General features: G+C 39.9%; 1 protein-coding gene across 3 annotated transcripts in view; it reads left to right on the top strand.

Moving 5' to 3' along the window:
• The window catches only part of ZDHHC15 (zinc finger DHHC-type palmitoyltransferase 15), a 324,251-nt gene that overhangs the window by 75,622 nt on the left and 227,347 nt on the right, over positions 1–21,282 (top strand). For all 3 annotated transcript variants that reach the window (XM_058291298.2, XM_058291301.2, XM_071213383.1), the window contains exon 2: positions 15,698–15,724. In XM_058291298.2, the coding sequence (XP_058147281.1) occupies positions 15,698–15,724 (27 nt within the window). The remainder of the gene's footprint in view (positions 1–15,697; positions 15,725–21,282) is intronic.

The following is a 21,282-nucleotide window of genomic DNA, read 5'->3' as shown; positions in this document are numbered from 1 at the left end:
AAAGCTGGTGGGAACAGTATATATATATATATATTTTCTAAGTTATTTTCAGAGAGAAATTGCAATAGATACTTAGCTTTGTTTTGAAGATATATTTTAGGTTGTTTAATAATTGGCACTCATGTTCTGTTAGATGATCCTGGTGAACTGGCACTTTTTAGACAGTTGGTTTCATTCAGGATTAGTGTACTAAGATGGAAATTTTCTTAGTTTTTAGCTGTGGGAGTAGATTAGAACTACAGAATAAAGTTTTTTTTTTTAAATTTTGGTTTTAATTGTACAATTTCTGGTAATTTTGACTGTTTAATAGGTGACCCATTATTAGCAAGCAAGCCTCACTAGAATAGTAAGTTGGCTGAGCCTGGCTAAGACTGTTGCCTTATTTTATAGACATGTTTATTAACTATTTAAAAAATAAAGTTACCAGGAATTTAACATGTCTGATATATTTTTGTACCAGATCCAGAATAGAAAAGACAATGTTATAATTATTAGGCATATATTTAGTACAGGATAAAAGTACAGCACTTTAATATTAATTAATGTATTACTTAATATATAAGGATTCTGAGTTGCAATTAATAGTTTTAAGTTTCAGGTTTGTAATATTTTACATGTTATCTCTCCATGGGAGCAGGCCATAATATAAATTGTGTTCAAGTTTTACTTACAATATCCTGGTATCATGGCCTCATTTAGCATTTTCTTCACACAGTGAGCTAGTCGCAGCATTGTTGATCCTAGAGAGAGTTTCTAGTATTCTATCAGCCTGCTGCATAGTGCTCTCTGGCACTATGGAACAGTGACAGTCTGGAGGCGATATCTGTTGTGCACTTGGCTGTACTGAGTCATCTTTGGCTGTTGCAGGAGCCTGAAATTGCAATGTAGTTTCCATTGACTTCAGGAGCAGAACCTGAGGCTGATATAGCAGATATTTCTAATTGAGGGGTCAGTGACCAGCCTAGCTAATAACTCACATGGAGGGGCAACCTGTAATGTATTCAAGGCTTGGTTTGAATGCACAAAAGAGTTTGACAATGTTAAAGTTTATTCTTTGTTTTTAAATATATTTTAAACAATTTAATGCAACACATCATATATCAAATGACTGTTATACAATTTTACCATTAAGATAATAGTAGGTATTTTACTTTATTTATTTATTTTTATTCGTTTTTTAAAAAATATTACATTCAAAAAATATGAGGTCCCCATTCACCCCAACCACTCCCACCCCCCTCTTCCCCCACAGCATCACTCTCCCCCATCATCATGACACATCCATTGCATTTGGTGAGTACATCTCTGGGCATCGCTGCACCTCATGGGTCAATGGTCCACACCATAGCCCATAATCTCCCACATTCCATCTAGTGGGCCATGGGAGGATCTACAATGTTCAGTAATTGTCCCTGCAGCACTACCTAGGACAACACCAAGTCTCAAAAATGCCTCCCCATCTCATCTCTTCCTCCCATTCCCCACACCCAGCAGCCACCATGGCAACGTTTTCCACAATGCCACATTTTCTAGATTACTAACCACAATAGTTCATGAATAGAATATCATTAAGTCCACTCTGATCCTTACTGTATTCCTCCTTCCTGTGGACATTGGCTTGGTTGTGTCCATTCTACATCTATGTTAAGAGGGGGCTTAGATTCCACATGGATACTGGATGCAACCCTCCTGCTTTCAGTTGTAGGCATTCTAGGCTCCATGGTGTGGTGGTTGACATTCTTCAACTCCATGTTAGCTGAGTAGGGTAAGTCCAATAAACCATAGTGTAGGAGCTGAAGTCTATTGAGGCTCAGGGCCTGGCTATCATATTGTCAGTCCAGAGATTCAGATCCCCTAGATATATCTTAAACCCCAACACCAACTACAATTCCAGTAAAGTAGCAGGAAAGGCTTGTGAAAAGAGATCACATCTGAGTCCAGCTCCATCATGCAGAAACACAACTCCAGAGAAGGGCCAACTGACATGGCAGTGAACTCCATCTGCCATGACCATAAAACCTATGGGTCTCTTTAGCCCTCAAAAGAACCAGTACCTGGGGTTGTATCTACTTTATCTGTCTCTGAGACTCTGCTCAGGTGTGCATAAGGGCAATCCTTCTGACAACCTCCAGACTCTTTTTTAGAGACTCATAGCCAAATAAACTCATTTGTCCTTTCCATTTCCCCCTTAATTTAGGTCGAAAAGCATTTTTAACCTTAGAAAGCAGTGTAGGGAAACATCTACAGGACCTTGTAATAGGAAATGGATTTATGAATACCTCACCAAAAGCACGAGCAGCAAAAGAACTAATAGATAAATGGGACTTCCTCAAAATTAAAGCCTTCTGCACCTCAAAGGAGTTTGTCAAGAAAGTAAAAAGGGAGCCCACACAGTGGGAGAAAATATTTGGCAATCATATATCTGATAAGAAACTTATAACTTGCATATATAAAGAACTCCTATATCTTGAAAATAAAAAGATAAACAACCCATTTAAAAAATGGGAAAAAGACTTAAACAGACACTTCTCCGAAGAAGAAATACAAATGGCAAGAAAGCACATGAAAAAATGTTCCAAATCTCTAGCTATCAGGGAAATGCAAATCAAAACTACAATGAGATACCATCTTACACCCATAAGATTGGCAGCTATGAAAAAAACAGAAGAATACAAGTGCTGGAGAGGATGTGAAGGAAGGGGAACACTCATCCACTGCTGGTGGGAATGCGGAAGGATCCAACCATTCTGGAGGACAGTATGGCGGTTTCTCAAAAAACTAGCCATAGATTTGCCATATGACCCAGCAATACCACTGCTGGGTATATACCCAGCAGAACTGAAAACAAGGACACAAACCGATATATGTACACCAATGTTCATAGCAGCATTGTTCACTATTGCCAAAAGTTGGAATCAACCCAAATGCCCATCAACAGATGAGTGGATCAATAAAATGTGGTATATACACACAATGGAATACTACTCGGCTGTAAGAACAAACACACTACAAACACATGTGATAACATGGATGAATCTTGAGAACCTTATGTTGAGTGAAGCAACCCAGACATTGAAGGACAAATACTACATGACCTCAATGATATGAAATAAACAAGCTGCCCTAGATAGCAAGAGACTGAACGATAGGCTTACAGGAAATCGGAGGGTGGAGGAAGGATATGAGCCGATGTCTGCAGGGGGGGAATTTAAGACGAGATGGTGGTAAGTATGAACACAAAGAAGAGATAAAATGGGGGCAAGGGGTTGCCTTTGGTTGGGGCTTTACGGGTTTGAGGGTGGCTGGGGAGGGATGGTTGGGTAACGTTGCCCAAAAGTGGGGGGAGGGAGGGGGAGCATATGAACCCAGGAGAGGGTCAGGAGGTGGTGGAGAGTAAAATGCCGAGAAAATCATATCAAAATATAATAAAGAGGGTTACCTGTTTAGAATGCTCGGAGGGGAGGGTCTGATGCAGGACGGGCTCCTGGGGAATGCCTAAATGCTCATTCTGCCAGAGTGGGTGACACCATGGGGTAGAATCCCAAGTAGTGAGAGTGGGGGTGGACCCACATCCTGGGGAGGACTAATGCCACCAAATAGAGGGAACTGTATCCCTCGAGAGAAAGGGTGGCTCCCAGGGCATTGGGGCAGTTGAGCAAGTTAGGCCCTGAACACTATTCCATCTATCTCTGGAAGTGGCTCCTCAGGAAACGGAGGTTGGCTGTCACTGTGGGCACCATGGTGGAAGGGAAAATGGACGTTAAATGTGTGGAACCAAAGTAAAAGGGGGGCAAGAGAGGAGTTTTTTGAGAGTACACAAGGATGGATATAAAACATGTAATATTACACCATAACATATAGGAGATGACAGACTGATAATGTAAACCATAATGTAAAACATAGGATAACTAAAAATGTAAAGAACTGTGTATCCTAAAGTATGCACCATAATGTAAGCACAGATATTACCTTGTTAGAAAGCTAATATCTCAGACTCTGTACATCACCTTAAGTAAATATGATGTGAATAGGGTGTAAGAGTATCGCTGTGGAAGGAAAAAGGTTTTGTGGCGGATGTATGGGAGTGCTGTATATTATATATATGCATTGCTGTGGTCTAGGACTCCTGTGAAGAAATGCTGAATAATTAGCGGGGGGGGGGGAAAAAAAAAAAAGGATAGGATGTGGAATTTTTTCAAGTCAACATTCTTTATCTAAGTTCTTTATCTAACTTTATCCAAGTTCTTTATCTATCCTTTAAACCCATCGCTATATGCCATTCCCTAGTAAGGGACCATGACATTATATTGGGCTTCAAATTTCGGGGAGCTCTGGACCACAGAGTGTCTCAACAATGGCAATGGAGGGATACTGGTATGGGATACCAATGACAGGTGATATATGGCTGACAGGGAGCTGTACAGAACATATATCCAGGGGGCATCGTAATGATTGGATATACTCATAGTGGCAACAATTAAAAACCACAGCAGGGGGGGTACTGGGTTCCTGGCCAGTGGTGCTCTGTCGCGGTCCCTAGGGGAGCAGCGACAGTCTCCCAGGTACAGCGGCTGGGACCTGGAGGGAGTGAGGGTTCAACAGTGAGCCCCTGATGCTAATGACTATGCTTGTGAGCTGATAAACCTAAAATAAGAACAAGGCCTAGAGCAACATTGTGCCTGGGAATTTCCTCCTGTCAGCCTTCATGTTACTCAAATGTGGCCAGTCTCGAAGCCAAACTCAGCATGTAAATGCAATGCCTTCCCTCCAGCGTGGGACATGACACCCGGGGACGAGCCTCCCTGGCAACAAGGGACCACTATCAAATACTAACTGATGATGCAACTGGAAAAGGACCTTATATGGAAGGTTCAATGCGGATCAGCAGAATATCCATGTCTACATAAAATAACATGACTTTAAAATGCTGTTTGACCTAAAGTAAGGGGGAAATGGAAAGGAGAAATGAGTTTATATGGCTACGAGTTTCTAAAAAAGAGTCTGGAGGCTGGCAGAAGGATTGCCCTCATGCACAACTGAGCAGAGTCAGAGAGACAGATAAAGCAGATACAACCCCCAGATATTGGTTCCTTTGAAGGCTAAAGAGACCCATGAGAGTTATGGCCATGGCCGATGGGGTTAACTACCAGGGCAGATGGCCCCTCATTGGAAATGGTGTTTATGTGTGATGAATCTGGACTCAGATGGGATCTCCCTTCATAAGACTTTCATGCTAATGTGCTGGAGGTGCAGTTAACGTTGGGATTTAAGATATATTTAGGGGATTTGAATCTCTGGACTGACATGATAGCCAGGTCCTGAGCCTCAACAGACTCCAGCACCTGCAATCTGATTTATTGGACTTACCACACTCAGCTAAGATGGAGTTGAAGAAGGACAATCACCACACCATGAAGCCTAGAGTGATTACAACTGAAAATGGGAGGATTGCATCCAGCATCCATGTGGAATTTGAGCCTCCTCTTGACATAGAGGTGCAATGGACACAACCAATCCAATGTCCACATAGAAGAGGTGGTATTGGATTGAGAAAAGTGGACATGGTGGACGATGGGTATGGGGAAAGGCAGGAAGAGATGAGAGGTGGAGGTGTCTTTGGGACATGGAGCTGCCCTGGATGGTGCTTCAGAGGCAATCACCGGACATTGTAAATCCTCACAGGGCCCACTGGATGGAATGGAGGAGAGTATGGGCCATGATGTGGACCATTGACTATGAGGTGCAGAGGTGCCCAAAGATGTACTTACCAAATCCAATGGATGTGTCATGATGATGGGAACGAGTGTTTTGGGGGGGAGAGGGGGGGATGGGGGAGTGGGGTTGAATGGGACCTCACATATATATTTTTGATGTAATATTATTACAAAGTCAATAAAAAAAAAGCATTTTTAAATCCTGTTATTATATGTAGACAGGGATATTCCACTGGTCCATGTTGAACCCTTAATTCAAGGTCATTTTCTAGTTACGTCATCAGCTGGTACTTGGTAGTGATCCCTCGGTGCCAGGGAGGCTCATCCCCAAGTGTCATGGCCCATGCTGGGGGGAAGACAGTACATTTCCATGCTGAGTTTGGCTTTGAGACTGGCCACATTTGAGTAACACGGAGGCTGTCAGGAGGAAACTCTTAGGCACAGTGCTGCTCTAGGCCTTGTTCTTATTTCAGGTGTATAGGCTCACAAGCATAGTCATTAGTATCTGGGGCTCACTGTTCGACCCTCATTCCTTCCTGGTCCTTGCTGTTGCACCTGGGAGACTGCCACTGCTCCCCTAGGGACCATGACAGAGCCCCCCCAGCCAGGAACCCAGTACCCCTCCAGCTATTGTTTTTAATTGTTTCCACTATGAGTATATCCAAACATTTCCATGCACCCTGGACACATGCCCTGTATAACTCCCTGTAAACCATATGTTCCGTCAATAACATCCCACACCAGTATTCCTCTGCTGCCGTTGTTGAACCACTCTGTGATCCAAAACTTCCTGAAAAGTGAAGCCCAATATAATGCCAGGTTCGCTTAATAGCAAAATGGAATATAGCGATGAGTTTAAAGGTTAGATATAGAATACATATTGATTTGGAAATATTCTACATCCTATCTTTTTCTTTTCTTTTTTCCTAATTATTGAGCTTCTCTTCACAAGAGCTATAGATCACAGTAATTTACATATACAATATACAGTACACCCACATATCCAATATAAAAACTTTTCCCTTCCACAGTGATAATCTTTTAACATATTCATACCATATTTACTGAAACTGATGTACAGATATTGAGACAATAGCTTTCAAACAAGGTAACATTTGTGTTTACATTGTAGTTTATACTTTAGGCTATGCAATTTTCTAAATTTTTAGTTATCCTATGTTTTACATTATGATTTACATTATTAGTCTGTTGGCCCCTATATGTTTTTGATGTAATATTACAGTTTTATATCCATCCTTGTGTACTCTCGTGAAACACTTCTATTGCCCTTACAGTTACGTTGGTTCCATCTATTCAATATCTATTTCCCCCTTCCCTTGGGGCCCACAGTGACAGTCAGTCTTCTTTTCTTGAGGAGCCATGTTCAGAGATACTTGCAACAGTGTTGAGGGCTTGAATTGCTCAACTGCCCTAATGCCCTGGGAGCCACCATTTCTCTTGAGAGATACAGTTCCCTCTATTTGATGGCATTAGTCCTCCCCAGGATGTGGATATACCTTCACTCTCATTATATGGGTCTCTACCAAATGGTATAACCATTTCTGGCAAAATGAGCATTCACATATTCCCTAGGAGTCTGTCCTACATCAGATTATCCCATTTAAGTATCTTAAACAGGTAACTTTCCTAATTATATTTTGAAAAGGTTTTCTCAGCTTTATACTCCCAACCAACACCTGAGAATCTTCTATGTTCGTATGTTGCCCCACCCTCCCCCGAATTTCTTGGACAATATTACCCATCTGCCTATCCCTAGCTCCCCTGAATCCCGCAAAGCCCCACCCAAAGATAACCCTATGCCCCCATTTTATCCCTTCCTTGTACATATACTTACCTACAGCTTATCATAGACTTGACCCATGTAGATGTCAGCTTACATCCTTCCTCTACCCCCTGATTTCCTGTAAGCCTGTTTTCCAGTCACTAGCTCTCTAAGGCGGCTTGGTTTACTTATTTCATATCATTGAGGTCATGTATTATTTGTCCTTCAATGCCTGGGTTGCTTCACTCAACATAAGGTTCTCAAGAGTCATTCATGTTATCACGTGTGTTTGTAGTGTATTTGTTCTTAAAGCCGAGTAGTATTCCATTGTATGTATATACAACATTTTATTGATCCACTCGTCTGTTGATGGGCATTTGGGTTGATTCCAGCTTTTGGCGATAGTGAACAATGCTGCTATGAACATTGGTGTGCATATATCGCTTTGTTTGGGGACCAGAACAGGAAGATGCTCTACATCAGGTACAGGTTGCTGTGCAAGCTGCACTACCACTTGGGCCATATGATCCAGCAGTCCAATGGTGCTAGAAGTCTCTGTGGCAAATAGAGATGCTGTCTGGAGCCTTTCACAGGCCCCTATAGGAGATTCACAATGCAGACCGTTAGGAGTTTGGAGCAAAGCCCTGCCATCCTCTACAGATAACTACTTCCCTTTTGAGAAACAGCTTTTGGCCTGCTACTGGGCCTTAGTAGGGACTGAATGCTTAACCATGGGCCATCAAGTTACCATGAAACCTCAGTTGCTTATCATGAGCTGGGTATTGTATGACCCACCAAGACATAAAGTTGGGCATGCACAGCAACACTCCATAATAAAATGGAAGTGGTGTATATGAGATAGGGCTTGAGTGGTTCCTGAAGGCATGAGTAAGTTACATGAGGAAGTAGCCCAAATGTCCATGGCCACCACCCCTGCCATGTTACCTTCTCTTTTCCAGCCCACAGCTTTGGCATCTCGGGGAGTCCCTTACAATCAGTTTATTGAGGAATAGAAAACTCAGAATTGGTTCACAGATAGTTCTGCATGATATGAAGGTACCACCTGAAAGTGGACAGCTGCATCACTGCAGCCCCTTTCTGGGGCATCCCTGTAGGACAGTGGTGAGCGGAAATCCTCTCAGTGGGCAGAACTTCAATCATTGCATTTAGTTGTTCATTTTCCTTGGAAGTAGAAATGACCAGAGGTGCATTTGTACACTGATTCATGGGCTGTTGCCAATAGTTTGCCTGAATGGTCAGGGAATTGGAAGGAATATGATTGGAAAATTGGTGACAAAGAGGTCTGGGGAAGAGGTACATGGATTGACCTTTTTAAGTGAGCAGAAAACATGAAAATATTTGTGTCCCATGTGAATGCTTACCAGAAGGTAACTTCATCAGAGGAAGATTTTAATAATGAAGTGGATAAGATGTCTTAATGGCTAATGCTCAGCCTCTTTCCCCAGCCACTCCTGTCATTGCCCAGTGGACTCATGAACAAAGTGGCCATGGAGGTATTGATGGAGGTATGCATGGGTTCAGCAAAACAACTTCCCCTTACCAAGACTGACTTGGCTACAGTCACTGCTAAGTGCCCAATCTGCCAGCAGCAGAGACCCACATTCAGCCCCTGATATGGCACCATTCCTCGAGGTGACCAGCCTGCTACCAGGTGGAGGTTGACTACATTGGACCACTTCTACCGCAGAAGGGGCAGTGATTTGTTTTAACTGGAATAGACAAATACTCTGGATATAGGTTTGCATTTCCTGCACGCAGTACTTCCAAAACTACCATCTGTCGACTTACCGAGTGTCTTATCTACCACCATGGCATTCCACGCAGCATTGCTTCTGATCAAAGAACCCATTTCACAGAAAATGATATGTGGGAATGGGCATATACCCATAAAATTCACTGGTCTTACCATGTTTTCCATCACCCTGAAGCAGCTGGATTGATAGAACAGTGGAATAGCCTATTGAAGACTCAATTGTGGCACCAACTTGGTGGCAATACCTTGCAGGGCTGTGACAATGTTCTCCAGGAGGCTGTGTGTGCTCTAAATCAGTGTCCACTCTATTGTGCTGTTTCTCCCATAACCAGGATCCATGGGTCCAGGAATCAAGGGGTGGAAATGGAAGTGGCACCACTCACTCTTACCCCTAATGATCCACTAGGAAAATATTTGCTTCCTGTCCCTGCAATCTCAAACTCTGCTGGTCTACAGGTTTTACTCCCAAAAGGAGGAGTGCTGTCACCAGGGAACACAGCAATGATTCCATTGAACTGCAAGTTAAAACTGCCATCTGGCCACTTTGGGCTCCTCTTGCCTCTGAGTCAACACTCAAAGAAAGAATTTACTCTACTTGGTGGGGTGATTGATCCTGACTGTCAGTGGGAAATAGGACTACATCTAGAATTTGCCTAGAATACAGAAGATCTTCTAGGCATTTGCTTAGTACTGCCTTTTCCTATGATTAAAGTCAATGGAAAATTGCAACAACCCAATCCAAGTAATACTAACAATTTGCCCAGAATCTTCAGGAATAAAGATTTGTGTCACCCCACCAAGCAAAGAACCACGGCCAGCTGAAGTGCTTGCTGAGGGTAATGGAAATATGGACTGGATAGTGGAATAAGGTAGTGATAAATATGGATATCAACCACGTGGCCAGTTACAGAAATGAGGACTGTAATGATCATGAATCTTTTTTCCTTGTTTCATTATGAGGATGATTATATATGCACACAAAGTGGATTTCTTTGTCTTCTTCCCCAAACTTTCCCCTTATTATATAACAAGTTGTATCCATTTCATGTCATAATATTTGAGGGTGTCAAGTTTGAGAGTGAATATTACCCAAGAACTTGCACCCTATTCTGTATGGAATTAATGTGTTTCTGGTTGTACGCAGGAGAGTTGAACATTGTTAGGTGGAAATATATATATATATTCATGTCTGTTGTTGTTTTTACTTAGAGACTAAGTATGGCTTAAGGTAATTTGTATGGTTGCCAAGTTGACAAAGGGTGGACTGTGATGGTTAGGCTATTGTGTCAACTCGGCCAGGTAATTATGCCCAGTTGTCTGTTCAAGGAAGCACTTGGCTAAGTTTAATATAAGGGCATTTATGGACTTTAGTCACCATTGAGTTTACTGCAGTGGTAAATCATAGATACCTGATTATAATTATATCAGTCAGGGAGATTACCATCAGCAATGAGTGATGCTTAACCCACTCAGTTGAATCCCTTAAAAGAGGAAATGATTCCAGCATTGAGAGAGAATTTCCCAGCTCGTCTTTGGACAGCCAACATCTCCCAGAACTCATTAAGAATCTTCACTGGACTTTCATCAGAGCTCCTGGTTACAGCCTGCCTGTGGAGTCTGGACTTGTGCATCCCCATGGCTACATGAGAGACTCTGATAAATCTCTTACTATCTACGGATATCCCTTGTGAATTGTTTCCTTAGAGAACCCTAATACAGGGGCTATATTTACTTTTATTTTAATAGCGTCTTGAAGTGTAGGCCTTGAACACCAAGAAATTAACCATATCCTGACACATAAAAATACCTGAAAAATCACTGGCACTCTTCCATTGTAATTCTATGCAAAATTTCTAACAGTTGGCACTGCGTGTATGAAGGTTCTTTTCTAGTTGTATTCAAATATGGTTGTATACCTATGTGAGAGAACAGTTTAACCAGGAATTCTGGCTTACTGTCCTGGAGAACTCTGTTCTCATTTACTTTGAAATTGCTGTGTTATACTCAGCCATGGTACAAAGGGAGTCTCACAAAAATCATGGATTGCCTTGACCACTTGTCCTGTTAGAGAAACCCAGTGTTGTGTAAGTTCTTACATGGAGGTACCTTAGCAGCTTGCTGTGTATGTTCATTCTTTATTGCTTTCAGGTTCTGCATATGTAGCAGGTGCAAATACTAGGTTTTCCAATGATTTGCAATTTAAATAGTTCATGGTTTACATTTTAAAAGATAGAAAGAAAACGCAACTGTGATGGTAAATTTCATGTGTCAACTTGGGTAGGTTATGGTGTCTGGTTGTTTGGTCAAGCAACCATTAGCCTGACAGTAGCCTGATTGTTACTGTATTTCATGGATTTGAGTCATCAATAAGTCTATTTCATCTATGGCTAACTACATCTACATTCAACTAAGGAGATTGCCTTCACCAATGAGAGAAACCTTATCTAACCATTTGAAGGTCTTAAAAAGAGAAGGACGATTTCAGCTGTCAGAAGAATTTTCATCTCTACTTCTGTCATCCAGCTTCTCTGGGGGAATTCATCAAAAAAGTTCATTTGAGTTACCAGTTGTGCCCTGCCCTACAGAATATAGACATCCCATCCCCATAGTTTTAGGGACTGGCAGCTTTCTTAAAGAGTAAATGTCAGGCAGTGGCTTTTCTTTAAATCCTTAAATTAAAAAACAATTACAAACACTCCCTCTTTTTCTCCCCTTCTCCTGATTACATCTAATTTACTTTCTATCTCTGTGAATTTGCTATTTCTAGTCTTCTCTATAGGTTGTATTATACAATTGCTCTTCTTATGTTTCTAGCATATTTCACTGAGCATAACATTTTCAGTGTTCTTCCATGTTGCAGCAGGTCTCTTAACTTCAGTTTTTCTTATGGCCAAAAAATATTCCACCATGTGCATTTACCACCTTTTGTTAATCCATTCATTTGTTGATAGACACATTAGTTGTTTCCAGCTTTTGGCTAATGTGAACAGTGCTGCTATAAACATTAGTGTACAAGTATCTGCGACCCTGTTTTCTCTCTTTTGGGTATATATCTGGATGTGAGGTTGTTCCATCAAATAGTAGTTCTATATTTCACTTTTTGAGGAACCACCATATCACTTTCAACATTAGCTACACTACATTCACACCAATTTTCCACATCCTTGTTCAACACTTGTTATTTTTCATTTTTAAGAGTAGCCATTTTTGTGGGTGTGAAGTAGTATATCGTTATAGTTTTAATTTCCATTTCCCTATTGGCTAATGATGTTGAGCATCGTTTCCTGTGTTTATTGGTCATTTGTATATCTTCTCTGAAGAAATGTCTATTAAGCTGTTTTGCCCATTTAAAAATATACATTAGAAACATTGGGTATCACCACCCCCAAATCCTCAAGATTGGGGAATGAACAGTGGACTAAAATAGACTTCTTCTTATTATTCTAGCTATGGAAGAACTTGTATCATTGATATAAAGGCAGTGGCCACCAAAGGTTTTGATGAGAGGGAGAGGGAAGGAGAGGTGTAACATGGACATTGGAATTGTCCTGCATGACATTGCAGTGATGGCTACAGGTCATTATATATTTTGTTGTAACCTATTAAATTGTCCAGGGCAGAGTGTAAACCATAATGTAAACTATAGTCCAGAGTTAGTAGCAATGCTTCAATATGTGTTCATAAATTGTAACAAATATACCACACTCATGAAAGATGTTGTTAATGTGGGAAAGTGTGGGAGAGGGAGGAGGTGGGGCATATGGGAATCCACTACATTTTTGATGTAACATTTGTGTAATCTAAAGCTGCTTTGAAATTTAAAAAATTGCATTTCAGAAGTATATATATAGTATCCTTGTCTCTTAAAACAATTTTGCATTTAAAGTCTATTTTATCCAATATTAGTATAGATACCTCAGCCCCTTTTTTGGTACCATTTGCATGGAATATCATTTTCCCAACTTTCACTTTCAATATATTTGTGTCCTTGGATCTAAAATGAGTCTCTTGTAAAGAGTATGTAGTTGGAAGTTGGATCATACTTTTTTATCCATTCTGCATATCTGTGTCTCTTGCTTTGGGAGTTTATCCATTAACATTCACTGCTATTATTTTAAAGGGAGAACTTACTTCAACCATATTATTCTTTGACATATATATTATTCCTCACTCTCTTCCTACCCTTCTAGTTACCCTTAGTGGTAATCTTCATTTCTACCCTATCTTCCAAGTTTCTCTCTCCTGTCTTTTCCTTTCAGGCTCAAGAACTCCCTGTAGTATTTCTTTTAGTACAGGCATCTTGTTAACAAACTCTCACAATTTATGTTTATCTGTTAGTATTTTAAACTCTCCCTGTTTTTTTTTCTTTATTTTTAAATGAACTTTAGATTACATAAATGTTACTTCAAAAATATAGTCTCCCTCATTTTTGAAGGACAGTTTTCCTGGCTAGAGTTCTCTTGGCTGGATATTTTTCTCTTTCAGTATGTTAGCTATATCATACCTCTCTCGTCTCACCTCCATGATTTTCTGATGAGAAACTGGCACTTAATCTTATTGTAGTTCTCTTGTGTGTGATTAATCACTATCCCATTGCTACTTTCAGAATTTCCTCTGTCTTTGTCACTTGACATTCCGATTAGTAGGTGTTTTTGGAGTAGGAATGGTAGAATTTATTCTGTTTGGAGTACATTGTGCTTCTTGGGCATGTATATTTATATCTTTCATCAGAGCTGAGAAATTTTTAGCCAATATTTTTTCAGATATTCTTTCTACTCCTCTTCCTGTCTCTTCTCTTTCTGGGACACACATGATGCATATGTTTGTGTGCTTCATGTTGTCTTTCAAATCCTTGAAACTCTGTTCAATTTTTCCATTCTTTATTCTTCAGTGTATAAGTCTTTGGTTTTCCTCTCTTCTAGTTCAGTGATTCTTTTTTCTGCCTGTTCAAATGAACTGCTGTATGCCCATTGTGTATTTTAAATCTCTTCTATTGTGTCTTTCATCCTCAGAATTCCTGTTAGGTTTCTTTTCATACTTTCAAATTATTCTTTCTGTTCAACAGTGCCTTAATGTTTTTTCTCTTTACCTATGTTTTCCTTTTTCTTGAATTTAGGAGATTTGCTAGAACATCTTTGATTAGTTGTTCCAACTTCTGAGTCTTCTCTGAAATTTTATTTTTTTCTCTTGAATGAGCCATATCTTCCTGTTTAGTATATCTTGTAATGTTTTGCTGATATCTAGGCATCTGATTATCTTGGTGATTTATCTTTGAAGTCCAGTTTATCCCTTTTGTCTAGTGTTTTACTGTTCTTTGGAGTTCTTTTAAGGATCTTCTCTGATGTTTGTTCCAACTTAGTCTTGACCTTTAGATTTTATTACCTCTTCTTCTTGTCATTCTTGCTCTGGATATGTGGTATAATTTTTAAGATTGTACTTTTTGTGCCAATGTTTCATCTTCAGGAGAAATATTAATTCCCCCCATTCCTTCTATGGGTATCCTGACCTGTTTCATTTGTTTTTGTGCAGAATTCTCTCCCTCTTTCAGTGCCCCATTTTTCTTATCCTTTTCAGCTCTGCAACCCATCCTATCCTACAGCAGTTCAATTTTACCTCGTTCCTTCTGGTTTATTCTCCATATGGGTATTCCACCCTTGGGAATCATTTTGCAATTAGGCGGTCCAGTTGACTGAAACTGGGTCAAGTGATGGCACAAGAATTCTTGCTGGCAGTTCCATTGTGTTTTCTCTCTTTTATTGGGTCCATCCTTGGGGGCCCTTTTGTATGCAACACTTCTCAGCAACTTATCTTCTGCCCTGGGTCTCTGTAGACTTAGTTCCCTGTGCCTGTATATGCATGGAATTCTTACTTGCTGCTCTGAATTACTCTATAGTCTTTGCCCATTCTTCTTGGCCTTTTGACTAAGATCAAGTGTATAGTCTTTGTCCATGGTGGGAGGGACCTCACCATGCTTCCTTTGTACAATTTCCAAGCTGCATGGGATCAAGTGTCAGTCCAGGATGGAATTTTCCTACCTGATATTTTTCTTTTTCTTTGATTCAGTTTTTATGGAGTCCTTCTCCAGTCTCTGTCATCCTCCAGAATCCTAAGCAAGTGGGATTTGTCCTTTTATTCTCTAAATCTCTGGGGAGGCTTTTTCAGGGAATGTCTTACTTTAGCATGTTGATGACATCACTCTGTTATTTTTGTGTTATACCTGCATTTGTTGAGTGAGTAGAAATTCTTAATTATTAAAGGATTATAAAGAAGTTGGAAATTAAAGAGGGATGGAAATTAATCATCCTTGCCTTCTTCATCTTAGCAGACTTGTGGCTTCCTAAAGTACTCCTGAATAGATTGCTCAAAAATATTATAGAAACAATGCTTTAAAATATCACTAATTTTCACTTCTCTCTCTTTTCACAGTGACTGTGTTGAGCCCAGCAGAAAAAGGTAAGAGAATGATGTAAATTGTATTGCTTAGGACTGTGTCTTTTTTTTCTTTGTCTGAAAGTGAATGATAGAAAAGTCTATAAATTGAGCAACTCTTCCAGGAATACACTTAGGTGAATGGAAAGTTTAGGATGATGGTTTTTAAGAAGCTTACCCTGATGTATAAAATAACATATTTTCCATGGTTACTTTGGTTGTAGGATAAGGATTGGAAATTACCAGGACTTATACTAGAGAGGGGCACAGGTAACCACTTCTCTGCCATAGTGACCTGAGGAAGTTTCTTTGTCTATCATTGGTGTTTAGGTACTTCCTCAAGGGATGGAGTAAAGGTCCCAAGAGAAGACATAAAGGCTAAGTCCTTCATCATCCCTTTTCCAGCGTATTTACCATTGTCCTCTTTACTCCTCAGCCCCATATTGGTTTGACCTGCTATTATTATTACGTTCATAAGGAGATTAAGGTATTTTCCATTTAAAAAGGTGTAAACTAAGCATGAGTTTTAACAAACTTAGCTTTACAATGTGTTATGAGTAATGGTCATAAATATTTATGTATCCACTTAATGTAGCCATTTTTAATTCTCACTTTATGAAAATTAATTGTTAAAATGCATTAACTTACCTAGCCCTCATATTATGATATTTTAAAGTTCCAGTTTGCTATTACTTAACGGAGGACTTGGCTTCAGATGCAATAGAGCAGAGTGGTTGTATGACAGTAGATCAGAGTGTTGGGGAATGAACAATGGACTAAAGTAGACTAATTATTTTTCTACTATAAACTTATTATTATTATTCTAGCAATGGAAGAACTCTTATCATTGATGTAAAGACAGTGACCACCAGATGTTCTGAGGGATGGGAGAGGGAAGAATAGGTGTAATATGGGGGTATTTTTCGGACATTGGATTTGTTCTGCATGACATTGCAGTGATGGATACAGGCCATTGTATATTTTGTCGTAACTTACAAAATTGTAAGGGACAGAGTGTAAACTATAATGTAAACTGTAGTCCATGATTAGTAGCAATGCTTCAATATGGGTTCATCAATTGTAACTAATGTACCCCACAAATAAAGAATATTGTTAATGTGGGAAAGTATGGGAGGAGGAGGGACTGGGGCATATGGGAATCCCTTATACTTTTTATGTAGCATATATATACTCTAAAGCTTCTTTAAAAATTAAAAAAATAATTTAAAAACTGTAGGTTTTAGAGCTTGACTGTCTGCATTCATACCCTGACTCTGCTGCTTCCTGATAAATTATTTGACATCTTTGTTCTCCATTTATTCAGGTGTAGAATAGGTAATAATAATACTACCCATTTCATAGAGTTGTGAAGATTTACTGACTTGTAAAGCACATAAGGATGACTCAATAAATGTTTCCTACTATTATTATCTTAGAATGAATCTTGAGTTGCCTCTTATTCTCATGTGTGGTTCTAAAGGTCATTTTCTGTATGTATATATGTATGTATGTATGTATGTATACAGATGCTGGACATCGTCCTGCCATGGCCCACTGGGTGGACTGGGGGAGAATGTAGACTACAATGTAGACCATTGCCCATGTGGTACAGCAGTGCTCCAAAATGTATTATTCACCAGGTGCAGTTAATGTACCACGATAATGGAAGATGTTGATGTAGGAGGAGTGGGGTGAGGGGGGTGAGGGATATATGGGGACTTCATATTTTTTCAATGTAGTATTTAAAAGAAAATGAAGAAGAAGAAGAAAAGAAATAAATATCATTCTCACAATAAACTTACATGACAAGTCTTATGCTCTACTGTAATGGTAATAATAACATTATTATTGAAAACTATAATTTATTGTGTCAGGTACCATGCTATATATTGTACATACCTTATGTCTTTCAATATTTACATTAACACAATGATGCAATACTTTTATGTCCATTTTATAGAGAAGAAAACTGAAATTTAGAGAAGTTAAAAATCTTAGGTCTTCTAACTAGTTAGTGGTAAGATTCAAACCCAAAACTGTTGGAATTCAGAGCTCATGCTTTTAAGCAAACCTACACTTGTCCTTTTAATTTTCAATCTACAACTTCCAGGTTTATTTAGTTGAAAACCCTACTCAGAAATCTGAAATCCAGCTATTCTTTTTTCTAGTGTTAAAAGTAGATAACCATCTCAAACAATGTAGAATAGTACTGTTATTTTTTATTATATTATCAGAAAATTCAAGAGCACCACTTTGAGGTGTCAATTAGTAATCCCAACCCAACTAAAAGTCTTCCTAATAGCATCAATCCAGCAACCAGAATTTAAGTTCTTTAGATTGTTACCACAATGTATGATTTTTAAGGTCCCTTGCTTACTCTACAATTCTACATTTCCAAAGTGCTTTTCTCCTGAAAAATGTTCTTAAATTTAGCAACACAGTAAACAGTAAGATTAAATTTTGCCTCTTTATTCTACAGTGGGCCATAACATGGCAAAGCACAGGGTTTAGAGACAGAAGGTCTGAATTGGAGTTCCAGCTCTATCATTTAGTATCTTTATGATTTTTAGAAAGTAGCTCAACTTCTTTAAACCTCAATTTTTGTAAAATTCAAATATGATGGAGAGTTCAAAATATTCACAGATAAACAGAAATTAAGGGACTATGTCAACAAGAACCCTGCTCTTCAAGAAATACTAAAGGGAGTTCTGCAGGAGGAAAGGAAAAACCAAGGGAGAGATTTGGAGGAGATTGTAAAAACTACTAAAAAAACAAAAAGAGAAAGAAAGGAACATAGAACATACACAAATACAAAGAAACTATGACTAATGTAAGTAACTTCTTGAGAGTAATAACTGAATGTTAATGGGTTAAACTTACCAGTCAAGAGACACCAATTGTCAGAATGGGTAAGGAAGTATGACCCACATATATGCTATCTACAAGAAACCCACCTTATGTTCTTCAGGGGAACTATTGTGTTTAGTAAGGGAAGAAATTTTAGTAGTGATGTGGAGAATGTGTCCACAGTGACTGCTGATGGTAGGGAGATGGAAGAAGAGATATGGTGTGGGGGCAGTTTCAGGATTTGGAGTTGTCCTGGGTGGTGCTGCAGGGATGGATGCTGGACGTTGTATATCCTGCCATGGCCCACTGGGTAAACTGGGGAAGAGTGTGGACTACAATGTGGACCACTGTACATGTGGTACAGCAGTGCTCTAGAATGTATTCACCAGGTGCAGTGGATGTGTCATGATGATGGAAGAGGTTGTTGATGTGGGAGGGGTGGGATGGGTGGGGTGGGTGGTATATGGGGACCTCATATTTTCTTAATGTAACATTAAAAGAAAATAAAGAAAAAGAAGCAAAAGAAACCCACCTTAGACCCAGGGATTTTAGGGGGTTGAAAGTGAATGGCTTGAAAACAATCTTACAAGCAAACAATAAGCAAAAAGGGCAGATGTAGGTATACTAATATCAGAGAAAATAGACTTTAAGTGCAAAACTATTGTGAGAGACAAAGACGGACACTATATATTAGTAAAAGGTCAAATTTTCAAGAAAAAAAGAATAATTATAAATATCTATGCACTTGACCAGGGTTCCTCAAAATACATGAGGCAAACAGTGGAAAAACTAAGTGGAAAAATAGATGCCTCTACAATTATAGTGGGTGACTTTTAATATACCATTATCACAGTAAACAGGACCTCTCAAGAGAGAATCAATAAAGAAACAAAGACTTTGAATAATAAATTAGAGTATCTGGACCTAATAGACATATACAGAACACTACACCTCCACTGTATTTTAATTTCATTTAACTTGATTTTCATTCCCATGAGATAGGCTGTTTTTTTCAGTATGTTTTCAAGTTCTTCTTTGTGTTCACCGAGAGTGTTCTTGACTTCCTTAATCTCTTTAGCCAGCTCATTGAATTTATTAAGGAGAATTGTTTCAACATCTGTGATTAGTTTTCTCAATTTCTTTATGTCATCTGGAGGTTTAGTTTGTTCCTTTGGGTTATATCTTCCTCTGTCTTTGTATGGATTGTAATTATTTTTGGTGTCTCAGGTTTACTAGATGTATTTATTCTTTACCCTTTTCTATCTTAAGTCTTGGGTTTTCTATTTGATTGTCTTTGTGCTACAGCCCCTCTTTGATACTTGGTTCAACTTAATTTGGAAATTTATTTTAGGTCATATTTTGCCAACTTGAATTTTTTTTACTCTTTTTCATCTGTTTCTTGTACTTTTTTCTTGCTGGCTGTGGAATAGGAGCCAGCGATATGGTTGCTATTGTGAGCTGTGGAGGCTGGAACTGCCTGTGTTGCCCTAGGAATGAGTGAATCTTCTCCCACCTTTCTCCCCTGCCTGATGTTGGGACAGAGCCACAGCTATGTGCAGTAATTCAGGCTGTTCAAGCCAAGATCATTTGTAGTTGCCTGGAGAAACTTACGAAGCTTCGTGTCCCTTCCTTCCCTTCCTATACCAGGGATGAAGCCGCAGATGTGGGCACACTAAGCCATGCAAATCCTGACTGTCTGCAGTTGTCCAGGTAGTCTTATGTAACACAAGTTCTCTTCCCTGTCAGAGGTGGGAATGGTGCCTCTGATGTGCCCAGCAATCTAGTCCATGCTGGTTGAAAGTGACTGCAGTTGCCCGAGAGAGTGAAGGAGCATTGTCCCTTTGCCTGCTCTGTTAAGGTCAGGGATGGGACCATAGATATGTCCAGTAATGTAGTTTGTACATTCCGAAAGCAGCTGAAGTTGCCCACAGTGGCTGAAGGAGCCCTGTCTGTCCTGCTCTGTCAGGGGCAGGGATGAAACTGGAGATATGTCCAACAGTCTACTTCATGCTTCTATATACATACAAAGCAGCTTCAGTTGCCCAGTCTGAGGGAGCTTTATCACTCTTTCTCTATCAGGGGTGGGATGGAGCCATAGGAGTACCCAACATTCTAGGATGTGTGGGCCAAAAGTGCCTGCAGTTGCCTGGGCAGGCTGAGTAAACACCACCCTCATATATCCTATTGGGGGTGGAGCTGTACCCAAAAGCTTGCCCACCAATCTAGTACAGGCAACCTGAAAGTAACTGCAATTGCCCAGAGAAGCTAAGGGCACACTATCCCTCCTCCTGTTCTGTCTGGGGTGGAGTTAGAGCCAGAGATATATCCTAAAGTCTTGTCTGTGTGTGCTGAAATAGCCTGCCATTATCTGGAGAGGCTGTGGAAATCCCACCCTCTTCTGTCCTACCAGACAGTGTGATGGAGCCAGAGATATGTCCAACAATCTGGTCCATGCAGACCAAAAGCATGTGCATTTGCCTGGAGTGGCTTGAGAAATGGCATTCCTCTCCTGCCCTATCTGAGGTGAGGATGGAGCCATAGATAAGTACAGTATTCCAGTCTATTTGGGCCAAAAGTGCCTGCAGTTTCCCAGAGAGGCTGATGCAAGCATATCCAGCTTCTTCCCTGTTGGAAGTGGGTCTGGAACATAGGCTGGGCTGCAATCAGAACTGAGTGGAAAGAAGCTGGTTCCTACCTTCATTGTGGTTTTCAATCAGCTCACTTCCCCTAATGTT

The sequence above is a fragment of the Dasypus novemcinctus genome, chromosome X (genome assembly GCF_030445035.2).
Source record: "Dasypus novemcinctus isolate mDasNov1 chromosome X, mDasNov1.1.hap2, whole genome shotgun sequence".
In the NCBI taxonomy this organism is placed as follows: Eukaryota; Metazoa; Chordata; class Mammalia; order Cingulata; family Dasypodidae; genus Dasypus; species Dasypus novemcinctus.
Note: the sequence above shows the minus strand (reverse complement) of the source record. Positions and strands in the feature narration are given on the sequence as shown.